The sequence below is a fragment of the Saccostrea echinata genome, unplaced genomic scaffold (assembly GCF_033153115.1).
Source record: "Saccostrea echinata isolate AGI-Se365-2 ecotype Australia unplaced genomic scaffold, CSIRO_AGI_Sech_v1 ptg000001l, whole genome shotgun sequence".
NCBI lineage: Eukaryota > Metazoa > Mollusca > Bivalvia > Ostreida > Ostreidae > Saccostrea > Saccostrea echinata.
Window position 1 is genome coordinate 31061210 of NW_026889750.1, and position 24291 is coordinate 31085500.

The 24291-nt window shown below is 32.6% G+C and overlaps 1 protein-coding gene across 1 annotated transcript in view; it reads left to right on the plus strand.

Moving 5' to 3' along the window:
* LOC133196798 (fibrillin-2-like) overlaps positions 1-15297 on the plus strand; it is a 52580-nt gene extending 37283 nt beyond the window's left edge. The window contains 33 exon segments of the mRNA XM_061332659.1: positions 530-643; positions 720-833; positions 913-1026; positions 1248-1361; positions 1641-1754; positions 1831-1944; positions 2135-2248; positions 2325-2438; positions 2558-2671; positions 2747-2860; positions 3035-3148; positions 3225-3338; positions 3458-3571; positions 3647-3760; positions 3935-4048; positions 4125-4238; positions 4358-4471; positions 4547-4660; positions 4835-4948; positions 5025-5138; positions 5218-5331; positions 5552-5665; positions 5934-6047; positions 6124-6237; positions 6534-6647; positions 7073-7186; positions 11398-11511; positions 11993-12106; positions 12340-12449; positions 12637-12695; positions 14153-14325; positions 14481-14586; positions 15170-15297. Of these exon segments, the coding sequence (XP_061188643.1) occupies positions 530-643; positions 720-833; positions 913-1026; positions 1248-1361; positions 1641-1754; positions 1831-1944; positions 2135-2248; positions 2325-2438; positions 2558-2671; positions 2747-2860; positions 3035-3148; positions 3225-3338; positions 3458-3571; positions 3647-3760; positions 3935-4048; positions 4125-4238; positions 4358-4471; positions 4547-4660; positions 4835-4948; positions 5025-5138; positions 5218-5331; positions 5552-5665; positions 5934-6047; positions 6124-6237; positions 6534-6647; positions 7073-7186; positions 11398-11511; positions 11993-12106; positions 12340-12449; positions 12637-12695; positions 14153-14325; positions 14481-14586; positions 15170-15263 (3734 nt within the window). The 3' untranslated portion in view covers positions 15264-15297.
* The last annotated feature ends 8994 nt before the right edge of the window (positions 15298-24291 follow it).

The following is a 24291-nucleotide window of genomic DNA, read 5'->3' on the forward strand; positions in this document are numbered from 1 at the left end:
ATTCCATATCCAACTACAAAACATTGAATTTTCCGTTTATTACATTTTCTTTGATTTTCCCTTTGCCTCTCTTTCCTTACAGAGTGTCATAGGCTCTGACGTCAAATTTAGCGGCTTAGTAATTGTGATATTGAAAACATTGTAACATGGATTTTAACAACGTATTTGGGAAGAAATTGGCAGTTTTAGTCTCTTTCAAGACGGTTTAGTTTCTATCTCTGTCGTATGACAGGCCAGAAATTATTTTTACTTACTTTGATATCCTTTCAAACTGTGAGAGAATATCACTTTGGTATCCCTTCACACTGTGAGAGAATATCACTTTTATTCAATAAATAAATCACAGTATTTCACTGTTGAAAATGTATAAAACACTTCATTACATTTGGAACTGTGAAAGACTGTTTTTTCATTGAATAAGTGATATTTTTAAAATTGATATTTTTCACAGTTCAATAGTATCATATGCGGCCAAACATTTAAAAACTGTATTTCAAAGAGGTAAGTTTTTCATGAACATTTGTTACAGATATTGATGAATGTGCTGAAAGGCCTTGTCAAAACAATGGAACATGTGTAGACCTCATCAACGATTACCAATGTAACTGTATTCCAGGATTTAATGGAACTGACTGTGAGGAGAGTAAGTAAATGTAGTAATAACATCGAATAAAACTTTTTCAAACTCAAGTATGTCTTACATAATACATTTGTTACAGATATTGATGAATGTGCTGAAAATCCATGTCAGAACAATGGAACCTGTGTGGACCTCATCAATGATTACCAATGTGACTGTGTTGCAGGATTTAATGACACAAACTGTACAAACAGTACGTATTTTCCTAATGAAAAGGTCCATATTTGCATTTATTACAAACGAATATTACCATTAAATTGTACATCCTTTAGATATAGATGAATGTGCCAGTGAACCGTGTCAGAACAATGGTACATGTGTGGACCTCATCAACGATTTTGAGTGTGTTTGTTCTCCTGGATTCAATGGCACGGACTGCACTAACGGTAGTTGTAAATAATATATGAAATCACTAAATATTGTCTAAAATAAAAGATTATTCATCCAAATGTTATTATCAAGTTATGATGGTTAACTTTCTACAGGTCACTATCTTCAAACTAGCTTATTTTACTTCACGTATCACATTCTATATTTTGCCACAGTAAAAGTTCGTCGCATGCAGTTAAATTCTTCATATAATTCCAAATTTATATTGTCTTTATAGATGTCAACGAATGTATGGACGATCCTTGTCAGAATAATGGAACATGTGTAGACCTCATCAACAGCTACGAATGCCTCTGTGTTCCCGGTTTCAATGACACCAACTGCACAAACAGTAAGTAAAAGATAATAGTTCCTATATTGGACTTTGATTGAAGTGAATAAGCTTATTTCGAAAGTTTTTCTTTTACTTTAAAGTTTTGTAAAAGTTTTGATAAATAATCCAATAAATCATGTTTAACATGAAATCATGCATGTATTTCATCCAAATAGACAAACATTGAGGTTATGTATGTACAAGATTTCAGTGGCTCTATTGGAGTATTAATATATCAATAAAATTACGAAAAATAAAAATATTTGAGTCAGGTACTCATTCACATATGTTTGGTAGATATTGATGAATGTAGTGAAAATCCATGTCAGAACAATGGAACATGTGCGGACCTCATCAATGATTACCAATGTGACTGTGTTGCAGGATTTAATGACACAAACTGTACAAACAGTAAGTATTTCCTGAGAAGAAGATACATATTAGCATTCATTACAGTAAAAATATATAAACGTTGTAATTTCTTTAGATATTGATGAATGCGCCAGTAAACCGTGTCAGAACAATGGTACATGTGAGGACCTCATCAATGATTACAACTGTAGCTGTGTTCCTGGATTTAATGGAACTAACTGCGAGGAGAGTAAGTAATTGAAATAAATGACGACAAATAAAACACTTCATTAAATTTGAACTGCGAAAGACTTTTTTTCATTACATTAGTGATATTTTTTAAAATGATATTTTTCTCTGCTGAAAAATATCAAATGCGGCAAAACATTTAATAACTGTTTTTCAAAGTAAGGTACGTCTTTCATGAACATTTGTTACAGATATTGATGAATGTGCTGAAAGCCCTTGTCAAAACAATGGAACATGTGTAGACCTCATCAACGATTACCAATGTGACTGTATTCCAGGATTAAATGGAACTGACTGTGAGGAGAGTAAGTAAATGTAGTAATAACATCGAATAAAACTTTTTCAAACTCAAGTATGTCTTACATAATACATTTGTTACAGATATTGATGAATGTGCTGAAAATCCATGTCAGAACAATGGAACATGTTTAGACTTCATCAATGATTACCAATGTGACTGTGTTGCAGGATTCAATGACACTAATTGTACAAACAGTACGTGTATGAATCAGTGAAGATTAAATTACGATTTTCTTTTTCAAGGAAAGGCTTAATATTAAAGAATCTACAATTGTCTTTAAAAGTCATGTACCTAAGCTAATTATTTGTTACAGATATTGATGAATGTGCTGAAAATCCATGTCAGAACAATGGAACATGTGTGGACCTCATCAATGATTACCAATGTGACTGTGTTGCAGGATTTGATGACACAAACTGTACAAACAGTAAGTATTCCTGAGGAAAAGGTGCATATTAGAATTCATTATAGTGAAAATATGCAAACTTTGTAATTTCTTTAGATATTGACGAATGTGCCAGTGAACCGTGTCAGAACAATGGTACATGTGAGGACCTCATCAATGATTACAACTGTAGCTGTGTTCCTGGATTTAATGGAACTAACTGTGAGGAGAGTAAGTAAATGAAATAAATGACGAAATGAAACACTTCATTACATTTGGAACTGTGAAAGACTTTTTTTCATTGAATAAGTGATATTTTTCACTGTTCAATAATATCATATGCGGCCAAACATTTAAAAACTGTATTTCAAAGTAGGGTACGTCTTTCATGAACTATTGTTACAGATATTGATGAATGTGCTGAAAGCCCTTGTCAAAACAATGGAACATGTATAGACCTCATCAACGATTACCAATGTGGCTGTATTCCAGGATTTAATGGAACTGACTGTGAGGAGAGTAAGTAAATGTAATAATAACATTGAATAAAACTTTTTCAAACTCAAGTATGTCTTACATGATACATTTGTTACAGATATTGATGAATGTGCTGAAAATCCATGTCAGAACAATGGAACCTGTGTGGACCTCATCAATGATTACCAATGTGACTGTGTTGCAGGATTCAATGACACTAATTGTACAAACAGTACGTGAATGAGTCAGTGAAGAATTAATCACGATTTTCTTTTTCAAGGAAAGGCTTAATATTAAAGAATCTACAATTGTCTTTTAAAGTCATGTACCTAAGCTAATTATTTGTTACAGATATTGATGAATGTGCTGAAAATCCATGTCAGAACAATGGAACATGTGTGGACCTCATCAATGATTACCAATGTGACTGTGTTGCAGGATTTAATGACACAAACTGTACAAACAGTAAGTATTCCTGAGGAAAAGGTGCATATTAGAATTCATTATAGTGAAAATATGCAAACTTTGTAATTTCTTTAGATATTGACGAATGTGCCAGTGAACCGTGTCAGAACAATGGTACATGTGAGGACCTCATCAATGATTACAACTGTAGCTGTGTTCCTGGATTTAATGGAACTAACTGTGAGGAGAGTAAGTAAATGAAATAAATGACGAAATGAAACACTTCATTACATTTGGAACTGTGAAAGACTTTTTTTCATTGAATAAGTGATATTTTTCACTGTTCAATAATATCATATGCGGCCAAACATTTAAAAACTGTATTTCAAAGTAGGGTACGTCTTTCATGAACTATTGTTACAGATATTGATGAATGTGCTGAAAGCCCTTGTCAAAACAATGGAACATGTATAGACCTCATCAACGATTACCAATGTGACTGTATTCCAGGATTTAATGGAACTGACTGTGAGGAGAGTAAGTAAATGTAGTAATAACATCGAATAATACTTTTTCAAACTCAAGTATGTCTTACATGATACATTTGTTACAGATATTGATGAATGTGCTGAAAATCCATGTCAGAACAATGGAACCTGTGTGGACCTCATCAATGATTACCAATGTGACTGTGTTGCAGGATTCAATGACACTAATTGTACAAACAGTACGTGAATGAGTCAGTGAAGAATTAATCACGATTTTCTTTTTCAAGGAAAGGCTTAATATTAAAGAATCTACAATTGTCTTTTAAAGTCATGTACCTAAGCTAATTATTTGTTACAGATATTGATGAATGTGCTGAAAATCCATGTCAGAACAATGGAACATGTGTGGACCTCATCAATGATTACCAATGTGACTGTGTTGCAGGATTTAATGACACAAACTGTACAAACAGTAAGTATTCCTGAGGAAAAGGTGCATATTAGAATTCATTATAGTGAAAATATGCAAACTTTGTAATTTCTTTAGATATTGACGAATGTGCCAGTGAACCGTGTCAGAACAATGGTACATGTGAGGACCTCATCAATGATTACAACTGTAGCTGTGTTCCTGGATTTAATGGAACTAACTGTGAGGAGAGTAAGTAAATGAAATAAATGACGAAATGAAACACTTCATTACATTTGGAACTGTGAAAGACTTTTTTTCATTGAATAAGTGATATTTTTCACTGTTCAATAATATCATATGCGGCCAAACATTTAAAAACTGTATTTCAAAGTAGGGTACGTCTTTCATGAACTATTGTTACAGATATTGATGAATGTGCTGAAAGCCCTTGTCAAAACAATGGAACATGTATAGACCTCATCAACGATTACCAATGTGACTGTATTCCAGGATTTAATGGAACTGACTGTGAGGAGAGTAAGTAAATGTAGTAATAACATCGAATAATACTTTTTCAAACTCAAGTATGTCTTACATGATACATTTGTTACAGATATTGATGAATGTGCTGAAAATCCATGTCAGAACAATGGAACCTGTGTGGACCTCATCAATGATTACCAATGTGACTGTGTTGCAGGATTTAATGACACAAACTGTACAAACAGTACGTATTTTCCTAATGAAAAAGTCCATATTGGCATTTATTACAGACAAATATTACCATAACGTTGTACATCCTTTAGATATAGATGAATGTGCCAGTGAACCGTGTCAGAACAATGGTACATGTGTGGACCTCATCAACGATTTTGAGTGTGTTTGTTCTCCTGGATTCAATGGCACGGACTGCACTAATGGTAGTTGTAAATAATATATGAAATCACTAAATGTTGTCTAAAATAAAAGATTATTCATCCAAATGTTATTATCAAGTTATGATGGTTAACTTTCTACAGGTCACTATCTTCGAACAGCTAATTTTACTTCACGTATCACATTCTATATTTTGCCACAGTAAAAATTCATTGCATGCAGTTAAATTCTTCATATAATTCCAAATTTATATTGTCTTTATAGATGTCAACGAATGTATGAACGATCCTTGTCAGAATAATGGAACATGTGTAGACCTCATCAACAGCTACGAATGCCTCTGTGTTCCCGGTTTCAATGACACCAACTGCACAAACAGTAAGTAAAAGATAATAGTTTCTATATTGGACTTTGATTGAAGTGAATAAGCTTATTTCGAAAGTTTTTCTTTTACTTAAAAGTTTTGATAAATAATCCAATAAATCATGTTTAACATGAAATCATGCATGTATTTCATCCAAATAGACAAACATTGAGGTTATGTATGTACGAGATTTCAGTGGCTCTATTGGAGTATTAATATATCAATAAAATTACGAAAAATAAAAATATTTGAGTCAGGTACTCATTCACATATGTTTGGTAGATATTGATGAATGTGCTGAAAATCCATGTCAGAACAATGGAACATGTGTGGACCTCATCAATGATTTCCAATGTGACTGTGTTGCAGGATTTAATGACACAAACTGTACAAACAGTAAGTATTTCCTGAGGAAAATGTGCAAATTAGCATTCATTACAGTAAAAATATATTAACGTTATAATTTCTTTAGATATTGACGAATGTGCCAGTGAACCGTGTCGGAACAATGGAACATGTATAGACCTCATCAATGATTACAACTGTAGCTGTGTTCCTGGATTCAATGGAACCAACTGTACAAATAGTAAGTTAATGAAATTCAAAACTGAAATATTCTTCACATTATTATTTCTTATTACTAATTATTTTATTTTAGCAAAATGAAGAACATCAAGGATGCTTAGATTTAGAGCTAGACTAATTTGTGCGAGGATTTTATTTAAAGAATGTACAAACAGAATAGAGAAATGTACAAACGTTTTGGTGTTTCATGCATCCTCTCTGTATACCGATGCAGCAGTTTTGTGCAAATCCGGTAACATATGACTGAATGATAGCTTATTTAGGTTGTGTAAGTAATTTATTGGATTTTTTTTTTAGATATCAACGAATGTGTGGAGGAACCGTGTCAGAACAATGGTACATGTGTGGACCTCATCAATGATTTTGAGTGTGTTTGTGTTTCTGGATTCAATGGCACGAACTGCACAAATGGTAATAGTAAATAATTGATCGAATCACCATAAAGAATCTTAATAAAAATATAATTCATCAAAATGCAATTATGAAGGATGGATAGTAATCAGTTGATACATATGCATGCCATTATTTCCAAGCAGACTAATTTTACTTCACTTATTACACTTTACATTTTGCCACAGATAAAATTATTTAAATCCAGTTAAATTCTTGATATAATATGATTTTTGATATTATATGATTCTTGATTTAATTCCATATCTTAAAAAGTTAAAGATTTTGAAATTTTTCTTTTTCAGAAGGTAGAAAAGTTTATAAAATGGCCACGGGCATTTAGCCTAATGCCAAAAATATTGTACAAAAGTATAATATACTACTAAGTAATTAGCAAACACTCTTGCTGTGAATGACATCAATACTTAATTGATTTATACTTGTAGATATCAATGAATGTGCGGATGAACCTTGTCAGAATAATGGAACATGTGTAGACCTCATAAACAACTACGAATGTCTCTGTGTTCCCGGTTTCAATAACACCAACTGCACAAACAGTAAGTAAAAATAAAAGATTCCATGTTGAATTTTGATTGTATTGAGTACTCTGTAATGAAATGCATATTTAACTTACAGATATTAACATATAATCCAATATATCATGTTTGATATAAACATATACCTGTACTTCATCCGTGTCTAAAAGTAAGGTTATGTACAACAGATCTCAGTATACATCAAATAATCATACATAGGGCGTACAGCGAATGTGATGGGTCGACGGTGGGCGTTTACTCCTCCTAGGCATCTGATCACATCTATTGTGTTTCCAGGAGTCCGTGTTTTGCACTGTTCACGATACGTTTTGTTAACTGTATTTTATTGAGTTAGATTACTTTTAGTTATCTTCACCTTTTACATTGCAAAAATTTAATATTAATACATCAAAAGAATTACAAAAAATTTAACGTAGGTTGCGGCGTTGGTGACCTTTTAAAATTGCTCGAAAACATATTGTGAAAATTAGTTATTTGAATCTCTACTTTTGTTGTACATTCTGTGAAAATGTTATAAAATTCGTCTGCATTGTTTTTGCGTTATTAAATCCCAAACATACCATCGTTGTCATAACATTTTCGACGCTATTCTTTTGAATTCTATAGGGAAAACGTCATTTTTGACTCGTTTTCAGGCAAAATTTCGTCTAAAAAAAATCTCAGTATTTTTTAAATGGTGCAGACGAAATTGTTCCCCTTTTGGTCATTTCACTCAGAGATGATTTCCGATAAATCTATGTAAAAAAATCAATATGTCTTCGAGTTAGTTTTCTCGTAATTTAAATGCGAATAGTTGCTTTTACTTCGCAAAATGTAATATTTCTAAGAATGACGCTATAAACTATCGCGACGTCACGCTTGACGTCGTGAATACGGTCCGGTATAAAATGCAGAAAAACAAAATAATATAATAAAAAATAAGAAAGAAATTCATTTATATATATATATATAATTAAAAATAAGCACAGATGTATGAGTTAGGTAACAATGTATCTTCTCTGAAACACTTTACGGGTTTCAATTGTTTATAAGCTGTAACTAAGAGAGAGAGAGAGAGAGAGAGGAGGCTTGGGTAGGGCTTGCAGGAGCAGTACTCCTACATGTAGCGTAATTCAGAGACTTTTTTCTTACAAGAATGGGGAGGGAATATTAATTAGAGACTTTAATTAGAAAAAAAGGTTTATTTTTTTTTACACATCCGGAGCTAGTTCCTATATGGATGGATTTTTTTGTATTTAATATGGATGGATTATATTTCTTATTCTTTAAAAAAGCTATACAAAACCTTCTTTGTATACGGAATTTTCACATTGGTAATGCCTTTATAAGTACACATGCAGCATACGACTACTCCTTACGCATGTATCGCTGTCGTATCACCACAAGTCGTCATCGTTTTTTTTCCCAAATTAACCCCATTCTGTTGGTAAATAAACAAAGATACCAAGAACTACTCGTGTTTTGTCTGAAAAAGATCACAATTTTCACCAAACTTTGTACATTTTTGAAGGTCCGATTTTTTCATTATCGACGCCGTTCGATGTTGTCAAAGTATTTGCAAACATGGTGTTATGACATTCAAAAGAATTTAGCCTTTGCTGAGCGTTTTTTTTAAAGATATTAAGATACACAGGAAAAAATGATGCATTTTTCTGTTGGGGGGGAGGGGGGGGGGGGGGGGGCAACGCAACAGATACAAACAATATCAGGCCCGTAGCAACGATTTCATTTTTTTTTTTCTTTAGGGGTGGGGGGGGGTCAACCTAGCTCAAAAAACCCCCCAAACAAATCTAATTATCTGTCCAAATCCTGGATGTGCCAGTGCTCAACCTTACAAGAACTAAAAGTGGTAGCCCTGCCCCCTCCTGCCCCCCTCCACGCGTTTTACGGGCCTGAAGCAGACATTCTTGGGGGAGCACAACCGCAAATTAGTTTTGTTTTCTAATTTGTATTTTCATGCACTGGCAAAATTACTGAGGGGGACAACAACTGTAAATTAGCATGATTTTCTAAAGTAATTTATATACATTAACAAAAATATGGGGACACGCCCATCTTCCGATTCCTACCGAATTAATATCCCTTTTGTCTTTACCACGAATTCCTCATAAGACTGCCAGCAATCTTTTTTAATTACACAAGTGCTGCTAGCTCCGAGACGTTGTAATTTTTGACCTTTCATTTCTTCGACGCAATACTTTTACTTTGTTCAATTCCATCAGTGATAATCGATGTATCTAAATCTAGTTAAACATCACTGCCTTAATTTTCTATACGTATATTTTCTGTATTTATACGGTGCATTTTACACTGCGTTCTTCGCCGATTTATTTTTTAATTCTTTACTCTGTTTTTCATACAGATGAGAGATACCTCCCAAACTTTTGCCTTAATTTTATGAAGTATATGATTAAATACCCTTGAAAAGAATTTTTAAAAAACCATAAAAACAATCGGACGAAACACGTTGAGAGGTGTAAATGTCCTATCAACAGGCTACAAATAGCTATTCAGATTGGTTTGTTTTTTGTTTAGCGACTTTTCAATTTATAGCACAACTTGCTCGACCAGGTAAGCAAAGAAGAAGGTATGGTTTTAGCTTTATTGTGCCCTAAAAATTTAATGTTTTCAAAAAGTTTTGAAACTGGCTTAAATATTAGTTGAGTATATGACTGTAATAAATCAGGAAAGAATATAGCATGATGGAGTACCATTCTGGATATATGACGTCCATAATTTGATGCATTTCTCTATTTTAAACAGAAAAAGCCTCAAAATGACCCATTTCAAGGGTTATTTTCCTTAAGAAAATAATGTCCACAGCCGTCGCCCACGTTAATTTTTAGATATACTGTGTAAAATTCTTTGAAAAATCATATATCTCAAAATCTTTGTGGGCGATGCCTGTGGACAATATTATCGGAAAGAAAATCCCATTGAAAATTAATGTCTTCTGCAACTTTTTAAGAAAATACGGGAAAATGTACAAGTTTATGACATCACAATTAGCATTTGGAAGGTCATGTGAGAAAAAAGATATGATCTTTCTGCAGGGAATTTCAATAATTCAAAAAGCATGAGTTTTAATTTTTTACATCACTTTTATTTTTGAGAAAAACACAGGGCAAGATTTGCATTGAAACCGTACCTTGTTCTTAGATAAAATTTGAAGCTAACAGCAGGCGCGGATCCAAGATTTTCCGGGGGGGGGGGGTTCCACCCCAGTCAATTCAGAATTTTCTTCACTAGCCAAAAAAAAAAAAAAAAAAAAAAAAAAAAAAAAAATTCGTAAACTCCTTTCCCAAACGTTTCGAACCCAGAAAATTTCTTGACAAGCAAAAAAAAAAAAAAAAAAAAAAACAAAAAAAGGGGGGGTCCAAAGTAATTTTTTATTTGTTCAGTATATACTTTTAATGACTTTGCAAATTCCGGGGGGGGGGGGGGGGGCACCTCCAACCCTCTAGATCCGCATGAACAGTATTGTAAGCCGTTACTTATGTCTGACGTCGTTTTTATGCTTTACACTTCATAGTACCTGAGCAGTTTTTCAATTGTGATATAGATATACATGTATTTTTAAAATTTCCTTTTTAAGAATAAAGTTTAAACTTTTGATGTAACAGCTGTAATTGCGGTTGTTTATATAATGACAGTTTATCAGTGTAACAAACTTTTTATTAAAATACGTCAAAGGAAAAAAAATCATGCAGTTAACACTTGTTCAGTTCCATATCTTTTCGTGACACTGTTGTGGTCTCAGTGTGATGATAAATAAACGCTTTCTAACGCTTAAATCGTAAAAAAAGTTTTCTATTTGTGGTAACTTCAGTTTGTTGTATTGAAGAGTTAAAAAAAAAAATAATCGCAGATTTCTTACTCATTGTGACGTCATAATCAAATGTGCACAAGAAAGTCGCCCAAATCATATAAATTGCGTACCCAGTTTTAACGACGTCAGCAAACCCGCGACCTACGTTAATTAAGTCAGGTAGGTCTTACACATACACACATTTGATACAGATATAAATGAATGTGCTGAAAGTCGACGTCAAAACAATAGAGCGTGTTTGGACCTCATCAGTGATTATAACTGTACTCCTGGATTTCAATGACACAAAGTGTACAAACAGTAGAAAATGCCATGATGAAAAGTTTCATGTTGGCTTTTATATGCAGTGAAAATAAATACTTTAAATTCGTAATTTCTTTAGATATCGATGAATGTGTCAGTGAACCTTGTCACAACAATGGTACATGTGTGGATCTTATCAATGATTATGAATGTGTTTGTGTTCCTGGATTTAATGGCACTAACTGCACAAACAGTAAGTTCATGAAGATAACATTTGAATTTTTACTGAACAGAAGGAAATATTTTTTATGTTTAGGACAGATGATAAAAACAAACTTTTATCAAAAATTTTGGGGAAAAAAATCTTATCTTGTTTATATTAGTAAAATAATAAGTTTATCCGCGTAGATTTTAGGGTTTTTTTATTCAAACTTTCACAATAATGGGATTTTAAGTGACAAAAAAAGTGTACACATTATTAAGGAGGAGTGCAGAAAGGTAGAATTTTGAGCATCATAGAAAGTTTACAAATTGTTCTGTTTTAGAATTTTTATACTTGCATCATTTACAATCAAAATAGGTCCAAAAATATATGCCAAACCAGGTACATGTATCAATTTTTTGTTTGTATCATCTGTCCTTAAGCTAACAAATAGAATATATGTTGACTTAGCAACAACGATTAAAGAGTTCTTTTTTTATTACATGTATAAACTTGATGTTTAACCTCATAGATATGGATGAGTGCGCCTCAGTACCATGCCAGAACAATGGAACCTGTATTGATTTGATCAATGATTACCAATGTCAGTGTGTTGTCGAGTTTAATGGTACAGATTGCTCAACAAGTAGGTGGAATAACTTGTGCCTTTTGCATTTCAAAATGTTAAGAATTAACTTGAGATTTTTATTTATTTATATAAATTCTTATACGTCATTTGAAAAGTATTTTATTACTATAATCATCATATTCAGAACAAATATATTTAACCCAATATGTTCTCCAATTATACTTTCAAATTATATCTATGCTTTTGAGGTAGAAACATATATTATCATTTTACATGTATTTTCATTGAAGAATCAAATTTAATGAAATACAAGCTTGTTTTGAACCTCGACGTGACAACAACAGAAAATTTGAGCATAGAAGCAGATTACATAAAAGTAGAGAATGAAGTTCAACAAGCAGTAAGTATACATACCACTCCTGAATTTAAAAATAATCATCCTTACCATTTATTACAAGAAGTCATCTGTTTGTATTTTACAGTCATCTGTTTGTATTTTACAGTTATCTGTTTGTATTTTACAGTCATCTGTTTGTATTTTACAGTTATCTGTTTGTATTTTACAGTCATCTGTTTGTATTTTACAGTTATCTGATATCTACAGTAAAAGGATCAAAGGATCAAAAGTCATTATAAAAAGCTTGAGGTATGTTTTCTCAAAGCAGCATGCTATCTTAAATAATGTTTTTTGAGTATACATGTATATGTTGAGGTATTTAATCTTGGAAAATTGTTATTAATAGTAATTGTTCATAAGGTCTGACGACATGTTCCTCGAATATCATTTCTACATCTCTTCGTAAATACAAAAAAATCTTTATGATTGTGTTGTAATTTCTAAATTAGTTTCAAAATGTCTCTGTAAAATTATTTACCAAAAATTTTGATATGAACTATTAAAAGTGGGACCCAGCTTGTTAAAGTACCAATATTTCAACAACAAATTCTTGGGAAATATGTATATAATGAAGGAGTATCCCTCGTGGCGTAGTGGTTAGAGAGTTTGTTCTAGAGTCGCGGAATAAGGGGTTTATCCTTGTCGCGGATTCGAAACCCAGTGCGGGACGTCGAGAAATGTCCTTCTGGTGAGATCTTAAAAATCGAGGTCCCCTGTCGCAGTGGGTTCCTGCGTGAAAACGATCCCTTACCGCTGAAAGGCCTTAAGTGCCGATTACAGGTCTAATTTGCTGCCCTCCATCGGCAAGTTGTGGCGTCTCAATGGGAGTGAAAAAATCTCGAAAGGAAAGTAAAACAAACAAATATAATGAAAGAACGTATCGTCAGACTTTAAAATAGGGTTTACTTAGTGATTTTTTTTTAATTTGTAAAAAATAAAATAAAATAAAATAAAATAAAACTTGTTACTCCATCTCTTCAAGGTCAGGTATTCCTGAGTGATCACTGTAGATAACAGTTTTATCCATCGAGAAATTATATTTTATAATTATATAATTATTTAGTATTGATGGGTCTTTTTGACTGCAAATTAATTTTCTTTTCTCCAAGAATTTAGATGTATATATATGTAATGAATGTAACAATCAATGTAACACAAACACGTATATTAAGATATGATTGAATAATTCCTTTCTCTTGATTGACTGAGATCCAATATTGTAGAAATCATAAGACTTTATGTTCACCTGCACGAAACCTTATAGGGGAACATTTTGCGCATAATTATTTTTTTTCTTCATTTGACCAAACTTCTTAATTGATACAATTGGTTTAGAAAGGTTTTTTAACCTGCAGGTGAACAAAGCATTTATTGTTTCTACATGGCAAATAGATAAAGAAATTCCAAATTAATACAACTGGTTATGATCATTTAAATAATGTTTATATCACTGTGTTCAGCTAAGACCAAATGGCAGATTGTGCTTTACTTATATTCGTCTATTATTATTCATTTATATAATAAAACGATTGCTGCTTTTTAAATCAATACGACGATTAAACAACGCACGAAGTACACTATCCCAATATATATGATATTGCTAGCCTTGGGTAGCTTAATCAACGTATTGATTTCAAAATAGCAATTGTTGTATAATAAAGTATTGATATATGTTGACTACAGGAAATATTTTGTTTATTTGAAAGGAAAGGCAGCTTAATTGTAGATTTCGACCTCATCATACCAGACAGCCCAACATCAAAGGTTGTCGTCGTTGACACAGTGTATAAGCTTGTAAACGGCCTGTTGTTCGTCAACTTCTCAGGAGAAATTGTCAACGTTACCACTGCCACAATACAACATTCAACATACGGCGAGGGTAATAAATTCGTTGTGTTCGTCTTATTTAAAAACTTCTAAACATGAGTCATGTAACAATTAAATCTATTCCACACATGTGTACAACTGTATATATACCATTTTTTCTATAGAAAACTTATTTACCCTATAGCTATGGTGCCTGTTTATTTGTAGTTATCATCACCAACTCAACTAATGGGTGTGCTGTTGTGAACTCACAAGGGGCTTGTGACGCGGGATATAGTTGTCAAGAATTCATAAATCAGACAGTTGCATGCATGTAAGTATATGATATGTACTCTTAGTTTTCTTTAATGTTCCATCAACTATATTAAGTTTTTGTAGAATGTTTCAGTCATTATGATAATTTCAGCCAAAGTGTTCCTAAGGAATCAAAACTAGACTAAAATACCCTTTTACTGAGCCTATTACAGAATTGAGACAGGAAAAAAATGTTGAATTTAAGGAATTACTGTCTAGTTCGTTTGGTATGCCAAAGCGTTAACGGCAGTTGGAATTGTTGGATAATTTGCATAATAGGCCCGTTATGCGTATATTATCCCACGTTTCCAACTGTCTTCAATATTAATTCCTGGCATAACAACAAAGTAGACAAGCATTTTATGTATTTCCATAGTTCCTGTCAACTGAAGTCAGACGCAATATCAGCCGCAGGAAGTTGACAACCATATTAAGCACTTGACCATTCACTTGGCAAATTTATATTTATTATATCTTAAATATAGAGAAGTCTACACTCCTTACTTTCAAAGACTTATCACAGAGAAAACAGAAATGTGAATATATAAATTTGCAAATTATCAATAAGTATTATTCTATAAGTTCTTTAATTTGTGTTTCAGTCCTATTGTTAGTAAGTATAAATGCTTTCTATGTTTATGTTATAACAATGCTATGATATATTCTACCCGTATACTTTTTCTTAGATTTCTGTAAATGAAATATATAAGTATTATAAAGAATTGTGAAATTGAACTTATAAATATTTGTTTTCTTTTTTTTTTTATTCAACTTGTTATTGTTTTTACTTGATATCGATTTGTATTTTTAAATATGAATGAAAGACTGTGAAAATGAGTTGTATAGCTTGTATTTATGTGTTCTATGTGTACTAATGATTGTTTATAGTTCATCTACTAAAATGTCAAATATGTTATTATTCTGAATAATATTCAATATTGTTTAAATATTTTATATTTATATTTAGTTATTATACATGTGAAATAAATACTTCTTCTGTCATTATTTACGTTTACAGGATAGTAACAATTTATTTTCTAATTTCAGATTGTTCATTGCAGAGAAGAATCAGTGATAAATTCTCTCTCTTTAAGATGAAAAACATAAATATTTCATAAGCATAATTTCCAGAATCATTTTGAAATATTTCCTCTTTAAATAACAATTCCATTTAATAATGATACTCTGTTTATTTCAATCTTTAAATTGCACATTGTATTTTTACAGGTCATCATGGAATGATGCTGATGCGAGAAGATTATTGTAATTGAAGAATTCATCACTAAATGAATTCTTGTGAATTCTTCAATATTTACGCATTTATACAATATTTATATTGATCATTGTTCTGTCTATTAAATTCATTTCTTGTTGCAAACATTGTTCTTGTCCCTGTTTTATAGTCCCCGAGGGCCTCTACATCCCAGTAGCTAAGTACATCTGTACTAGTTTAATAATACGGATTTATCTTTAATTGCTGTGGTAACCTTTAGAAATTTATTTCAATATTAAGGATTATCTCCCTCATGCATAGTTCTGATCCTTCGACGTATCTGGCTCCAGTCTTTGGTACTTTTTTCAGCTCTTCGAAGTCTTTTTTATTTAAATATTTTGGATTTCCATCCTTTCGGCATGAGCATCACTGAAGAAACATAATTTTCGAAATGCGCATCTGGTGCATCAAAATTGGTACCGTATATGATTTACATAGCAATTATATCTACAAACGGTGACCGGTTGCCATAGACAACTAAGGTGATTGCTTCGTGATCGAGAGGTATCGGGTACAATTCTCGTTCCCGAAGCCGCGTCAAACCTACGACGTAAATAAAGATAGTGACTGTCCCCTCGCCAGTCGCCTGGCATTAGAAGTAAAATTCTCGAGTCCTTCGGATGAGACCTTAACAACCAATTCAAGGTCCCGTCACGGTATACGTTGGCACGATAAAGGACTGTCACTGCTTGATGGTCCTGGGTGCCAAGTATAAAGGTTTTAATTTAAAGCCTTTCACCGTTTCCCATTGTGACGTCTCATATTAGGAAAACATTTTCGAAAGTATGTAAAAAAAAACCAAATAATTGATCATTTATAGATTATAGATACTCGCATAGTAATATCGATAAGCAAAATGTGAGTTTGCTACAATGAAGAGTCGTGAAAATAAGGTTTAAAATTGTCACAGTATGACTTTAAACTTTCAACGGAAACATGCTCGGTTATAATACACTGTATGGAAAGTGCTAATAGAAAATCTACTTGATTTGGATCACTATAGCTGTACTTTTGATAGGTTATTCGAAATTTCTGTCGGCACATTAAGCCAAAAAATGTCATTAATGTACGTTTTCTTACACCTAATAAAACTGTTTCAACTAATATGAAATTTCTTTTTGTTATTTTTAAAGTTTACCATATTTTTGTGTCATCTACTCCTCCTAAACATCGGTAGCATGCGTTTTTCACGCGTCTGATGGTCATTTTTCGATTAATCACCCACTTAATTGGACTGTGGACATTAATTAAATAAAATATTTATTGTTAAGTTTTAAATGAACCATTATCAAACGTTAGCAATCAGATTTAATCACAAGGTCTTCTTTAAACCTTGACAATTACATCAAATATGTATCTACCCCAGTTTTCGAGAGCTATTTTATGCTTGCGTAGAAAATATCCAGAAAGCTATCTTTGTAGTGCACTCAGCAAAATAATTCATTGATGGTAGGTTGTGTTCATAACAGTCTGGCACACTCTTTTCTTCCTCAAACTCCTCTTACAAATTAACAATGGCCGATTCATCTTTTGGAATATGATTGGTGGTGTTTTGTGCAAGGTTTTCATCTTGGGGACCAATTATAGGAGCAAAATTAAGACAAGTTTTTTTCTCACTCAAAAATCTTTTTTAAACAATCCATGCTTCATGTGTACATTAAACTTTGACCACATGAACTTCAGATAGGTAAGATAAGATAACATAAGATAGACTCTTATTATAAATATCTTGCCAAAACAATTGACAAAATGAGAGTATCTTCTAAATCAATGATATTCTAGTACATCCAAAATACACTTCCATAATTACATATTGACATTAAGATTTTAGTTATACTATGAAATATAATATGTTTTGAGATACAGAGAATACAAATCTTATATGGTACCAATTTTAATGCACCAGATGCGCATTTCAACAACTTATGTCTCTTCAGTGATGCTCATGCCGAAACTTATTTTTACAGATTTAATAGCCTGAATTTCAAATTTAATCTTTATTTTGATTTTTTTTTAATTTGTGTTTTTACTTTGTATATATGACCTGGGATTTTAATAACTGCTTGAAGAGCCTAACATGGCGAAAGCGCTTTCAGTGAAGAGAGAGAATTATCTAGACAAGCACAAAAATATGTGTCTGCCTTGGACTATTTTATTCACTTTTCATGAGTGTTGGTTATAAAATTTCATCTTCGATGTCTTATCAACCAAACGTATTATCGGGGAAAGGGTAGAAATTAGAGCATTTGATATAGTCTGGAAAAAAGCATTGTATAAAATTTATTTTTTTCACATTGGTGAGAGGTTTTCTCTGCAATATTGTTGATTCTTGATTTTACTTATATTGTACAGTTGTTACTTAATAAAACACAAAAGCTTTGCTCAAATGTTGTTGTAAACGCTTCCATACTAGGTCTCATGGGATGAACAGTACTAGAAGTAAAAACTGCAGAATAATATTTTTTAGAATGATATTTCTATGTTTTTGATTCATTGAATTTAATTCAGCTCATACAAATGACAACTGCATAAGACTGTGTAATGATGTATCGATATTATGATCATTTAAACCGCATGTATTAATTCTCTTTACTCAAAGCTGTATGGTTCAATCTTTTCGCTTTCAGAAAAAATCTTAATTTATCCCATTTTGTTTTTATAGTGAAAAAGTGTCTCGCTTTCCAAAATTTTAGCTTCTTTTTGGCTGAGAAAGACATTTGAAGGTTAACAAAATTATTATTGTGAATCCACCGTATTTACAAAGCCTGTTGATGTTGGCTTGTGCTTTTAGTATATTCTCTTTAATTGAAAATCTAATAAATTAACATGATATATTAAAAAATTATGGCAATTCGGTAATTTTGGCTGCATCGAAGCGCAATAGGAAGAAAACAGCGGTCATACACTCTACCTATTTCAACAACAGGTTTTCTGATATTATTTATTTAGGCAATGCTAATCCTCTACCGGCATTTTACAACTCATGGAAGAGGAACAAAATGCAATTTTCGTCATTCTGTAACTCATCATAGTTGATTCAAGATCTACAAAAGTATAGAAAAAAAGTCTAGATTACCAAGAAGCACTGTCAGGGTGACAGACAGACAAATGGACAGACGGCAAGGAAACTTAGAATCTCCTTCAGTAATAGCAGTAGAGCACTAATAGACAACATGGTTGAGTCATGAAGTCATATCCAGTAAAATTCGAATGTTTTTACTTGCGAAAATGTGGAAAGAATTAACGTGTTTAATAACAATTTAGGCACAAGATATAGGATAATAGGATGATCTCAAATACAAATATTTTTAACAGTCAATCTAAAGTCTCCACAACACACAAAAAAACCTGTCTTTTTAAAAAGGTTTTTGTTTCTGTAAGGAAGACATTTTTAATAATTAACATCTTATTATCCATATCCAGAACAGAGTATTGTACATTCATAATACGTACTTTACGCTTTTAAATTTGACTTTCAAAAAAATGTAATTAAAAAGGTAAAAATCCATTCATTGCGTTGATCTGTTTATTTCATTTTCATTTATTCATTTTTAAAATACAGATTATCTTAAGTTCATAAAAATGCCGAAACAATATAATAAAACCCTTTAAAATTATAAAAGTTAGAAGGAAAGACAACAAACACCTTGATTAAGCTATTAAGCGAAAGTTTTTGTTTAGTTGGGCAAATTTTTTATCTTATGGTGTTGTGGTAGTTTGAAAGTTAGTCATTTTATACGCGCCAAAGATAACGGTATATAGTTTGGAATGCTTGAAAGATTACTAAATTGCGGACTCATTATTTGAAATTTAATATACACATTGGGAACAAAATATCAATTCAGTGAGAATCCAAATTTAGGAGATTAATTGTCAATCCACAGGCCTCTTCATTTTGATACATGAATAAAATTTAAAGGTCTTAAACAAGAGTAATTATAAGGTTTGTTGAAATCATACAAATTCTTTGTTGGTCACTATGTAATTAGCTAGCCTGAAATACTACAGACAACCATGAAAACAGAGTAGCCAATGTCATTCTAAAGCAGGGATGAAAGAAATGCAGTTTTTAACATGAAATTACGATTATGATGCTTTTATACATTAAGTGTTCAATCCTTGTTTTACTTGCTGCACCATTTGTGAAGTTAAGCCATAATAAATTTTGTGGCGGCTTGATGTCCTGGAAGGCCATTAATGAGACACAGGTAAATTTCTTTTAAATTGTATAAAACAAACTTGTATTAAAACAGATGGTTGCATATATATTGAAAAAATATTTCTTTACTCACAGATAACAGTACACCATCGCCTGTCATTTGTGCATAATGACAGCTGTCCGAATAGCAACTCAAGTGCCGTCCTACGTTGTTCCACGGGAGGTGGTTGTAATGGTAGTGTTACAATGATTGGCATATGTACGGAGCATAATTCCACTGAAAACTGGGCAGATAGCGAAGGAGACACAAATTTCACAATTACAAGCTCGACATCAACAACTGTATACTTCATTGGGTTTGTAAAAGCGATTTATTTGAAGCTTACATTAGGTTCGTTCCACTGAGTACTACTACGTATTCATGAACAATGCTATGAGGTTGACTTTACCAAATCATCAACATGTATGTTAATGATGCTTATTATAATTACATTTCACACTGGAGTCAGAAGTGCATAGTATCGTTAGTTCCAGCACTAAGTTTACGTTCCATTTTTGCATGTTCTATATTGAATGCTTTACATCCAAAAAAGTATTATCATAATACAACCACCCCAGCCCCTTTAAAAATTGTGTTTGATTTATCACAGTTGAAAATTCGCAGTTATTGATGCTACTAGTATTTTGTACCTGTATTTCTAATATTTTAAATTTTCTATTCAAAATTTTCTTTTTTCATCAATTAAGTAATAACAAATAATTTACTTGATTGCTTCGCGACAATATACGGATATAATTATTATATCTGACCAGTTAATGGATTAGGACGTTAATGCTTTAATATTGTTGCAGCAGTATACCCTTGTCATCAGCATATAATATTTATATCTCCTAGTTGATTTGATACAAGAGATGTCCCATGTACGAACAATTTCTTAACTAGGCAAGCTATTGACAAACAAGTTGATAAAACAGTGATATCAACAGTCTCGTTTAAAGTCATCATTTCTCAGTTTCTATGGTCTACGATGACCTTGTCACAAACGCAATCTATCATTTAGTCGAATGTTGACTGACGTTTTTCCATACTGATTGTTAGGCCATTATTTAAACACTGAATTGTCTACGGATTTTCCGTTTGCCCGATCATGACAATGAGCACACAGCGGGTGTGACCGGTCCTCAGGGGATGCTTACTCCTCCATGGCACCTGATCCCACTTCTGATGTTTTATTGGTCTGTGTTTGCTCTTCCCTAAATCTGTATTGTTTCAAAGGACTTTTGAGATTGATTACTGTTCGCTATCTTCATATTTCATGTAAAGATATGCCTATGCATTATAACTTGAAGCATTTTATGAAAATGTGTAATTATTTTTCTTACTTATCTAAAAAACAGCTATAAATTTGTCATTGCATTATAACAGGGCCACTACCATCCGGACTCAGACCAAGGTACCTTCTTAAATTCAAACACTGTTAGTATTTGAGTATGGGTGAGTCCGCGATGGTACTAGTCGGCTTTGGGATATTGTCTCAGATAGCCCATTTACTCGACTAAAACCCGGGACATTTGTGAATGCAAATTACAGATTACACATTACGTTGGATAATTCCTACAATCCTCTTTAATTGACCAAGATAACCAAGGTTAATGAATACTCCAGGAATGGTTAATCAATATTCCTTAAGCTTTTTATTGTGAGGACCGAGATATCACTTCAAACTAAAATATAACTCATTCTCTATGGTCATCGGTTATGGGGAGTGACCCTGTTTTACCCAACCTGTATGAATTCAACAGAAAATTAATACATACAAACAATTAACCTTTGGTCAGTTACGTATAATTGGTTGCCCCTTCATAATAACAAAATGCTCTTTACAACACATGCATGCAAACCAATATCCTCATCAGCCTTACAAGTGAAAAGTTCAACCACTTGTACCCAACATATCCTACGCCATCGAGTATGTTACGCTTCCCCCAAAGATTTTAACTCTGCAATATTCTTATTTTTATGCCTTTTTTTTATGAAATTGCATTTCTGACATTTTTTTCCATATATGGCCTGAGAGGAAACGACTGCATAACATTATGGAAAATTTTCGAAAAAAATGACATGTTATCAATGTGTATATAACTACTTTTCCCACCTACGACTCGCAGCGCCAAATACTCGATTAGAGTCCTGAAAACATTTACCTACCAAGGGAAACTACATGCTATTTACTGTAGATTCCTAAATATACGCGAGGAATTAATTAACGCGTAATTACGCGAGGAGCACCACTCGCGAAATAAAATTACTCGCTTTTATTTTTATGGTGTTGAAATTAATATTAAATCTCGTTGTAAACCGTCCATTCGCGAATTATTGTTCTCGCGATTTGGCGTCTAAGAGCCCTTTCGCGATATTAAGTACTCGCGTAAAATAAGGAATTTACAGTAATTTATTATACTTGCCTTTTTAATCTTGACGTAGAGCAGAAATTGTAAATATACTTGTATGAACGCAGATTAACAGGATTGAGAGAAAAGTGAGAAATTTAGAACAAACCCCTCCAAAATATGGCCTGCGTATTCTTGAGCCGGTTACAGTAATTGCTGACAGATTTTATACAGGATGAAAAGTTGCCAAATAGATTAAATTCAAAATGGCTTCAAGATACATACCATTGGCAAATTTTCTCATCTCCCATACAGAAGAGTTTATATTAAGAGTAATATTCCACTATCACCTGCTTAAGGTGATTATGTCTCCCAAGTTATTCGTTACTCAAGAACTTGCTCTGAGCACGATCAATTTTTAAAGCGAGGCAGTCTACTCATTGATAAGCTGATGTTATAGGGATTTCAACATCCTCGTTTAAAGTCAACATTTCGTAAATTTTATTAAATTTTATGGTCGTTATAATGACCTTGTTAGCAAACATAACCTATAATTGGGTCGTATTTTGGCATTGTTTCGTACCAGTTGCCAGACCTTTGTTTTTGTACTGAATTGACTACGGATAGTTCCGTCTACCTGATCAATACATAGGGCTCGCGGCGGGTGTGACCTGTCTACAGGGCATGCTTACTCCTCCTCAGCACCTGATCCCACTTCCGGAATTTCCAGAGGTCCGTGTTTTATGCCCTATTTACATATATTTGTATTGTTTGTGGATTTTTTTTTAGATCAATCACTGTTCGTTATCTTTACCTTTTACATTTAGCAACCAGTTTTGATATTTTTGCAGATATACGGGTAGTGTTTGGATTTCTCTTGCATACTCTGCAAATTCCTGGAGCTTACGAATGACCGTAGACGTTTCCACAAGAATTGATACTGGAAGAATTAACAAGTCTCCTGTTTCTGCAATAGCCTCGTCTATTATCGTTGGTAATTCGTGCAGATTCGAGGTCATAGCAATACCAGGTATTTGAATTTATGTCATATCCACCATTACCTCATCAATCGCTTAAAAGTTTCTGCAACACACAGTACACGCTCAACGTGATATAAATTTTATTTTAATATATGTGTCAAATGAAATAAATTGTTATTTTTGTTAAAGTGTTGCTTTTGGTTTTTATTTCAGCAGAACATATATAGAGGGGAATATATAGGAGTACCATGTTTTAGGATTATATGTACGATGATTTTGTAAAACTGCGGCCTGTGAAATTCATTTTAAATTATATTTTAAAGATAACATTTGTCCGTTGTCATAAAATGAAGTCAATACAATATTTATACTTGTCAAAGATCTTTCAAAAAGCTCTTGACGGAGGAGCCTCATGACTTTAAACTTAATTCATATAAAAATCCATTCCCTTTGTATGTCTTTTGAATTGAAAAATTACCAGGCTTTGATAACAAGCAATTTCCTATCACTTTGCAATGCTATTCAACACGGTTATTTTAACACTGACCATATTGCTGAAAAAAGTTTTTAACAAATTTTATTAGAAATTGAAAAACTCTGCATGATTTGGATCATGAACACGTTTTTTTAAATTTGTAATCAGCTCGCTTGAGCTGAACGCCAAGTGAGCTTTTCTGATCATAATTAATTTGTCCTGCGTCTGTCTGTTTGTCGGTCCGTTTGAAAATGTTCAATATTTTAGACTTCCTCTCCAAAAAACCAGAATAACAAGGCCATGTTAGTCAATTTGAAGCATCCCAATGTTGTATGGATTCATATTTGGTTAAATCAAACCCCTGAGTGCAAGGGTTGGCCAGTATATGGGGTCAAAATTTTCGTGGGAATAAAGAAGGGAAAAAGTCATGAAAATCTGAGGAACGA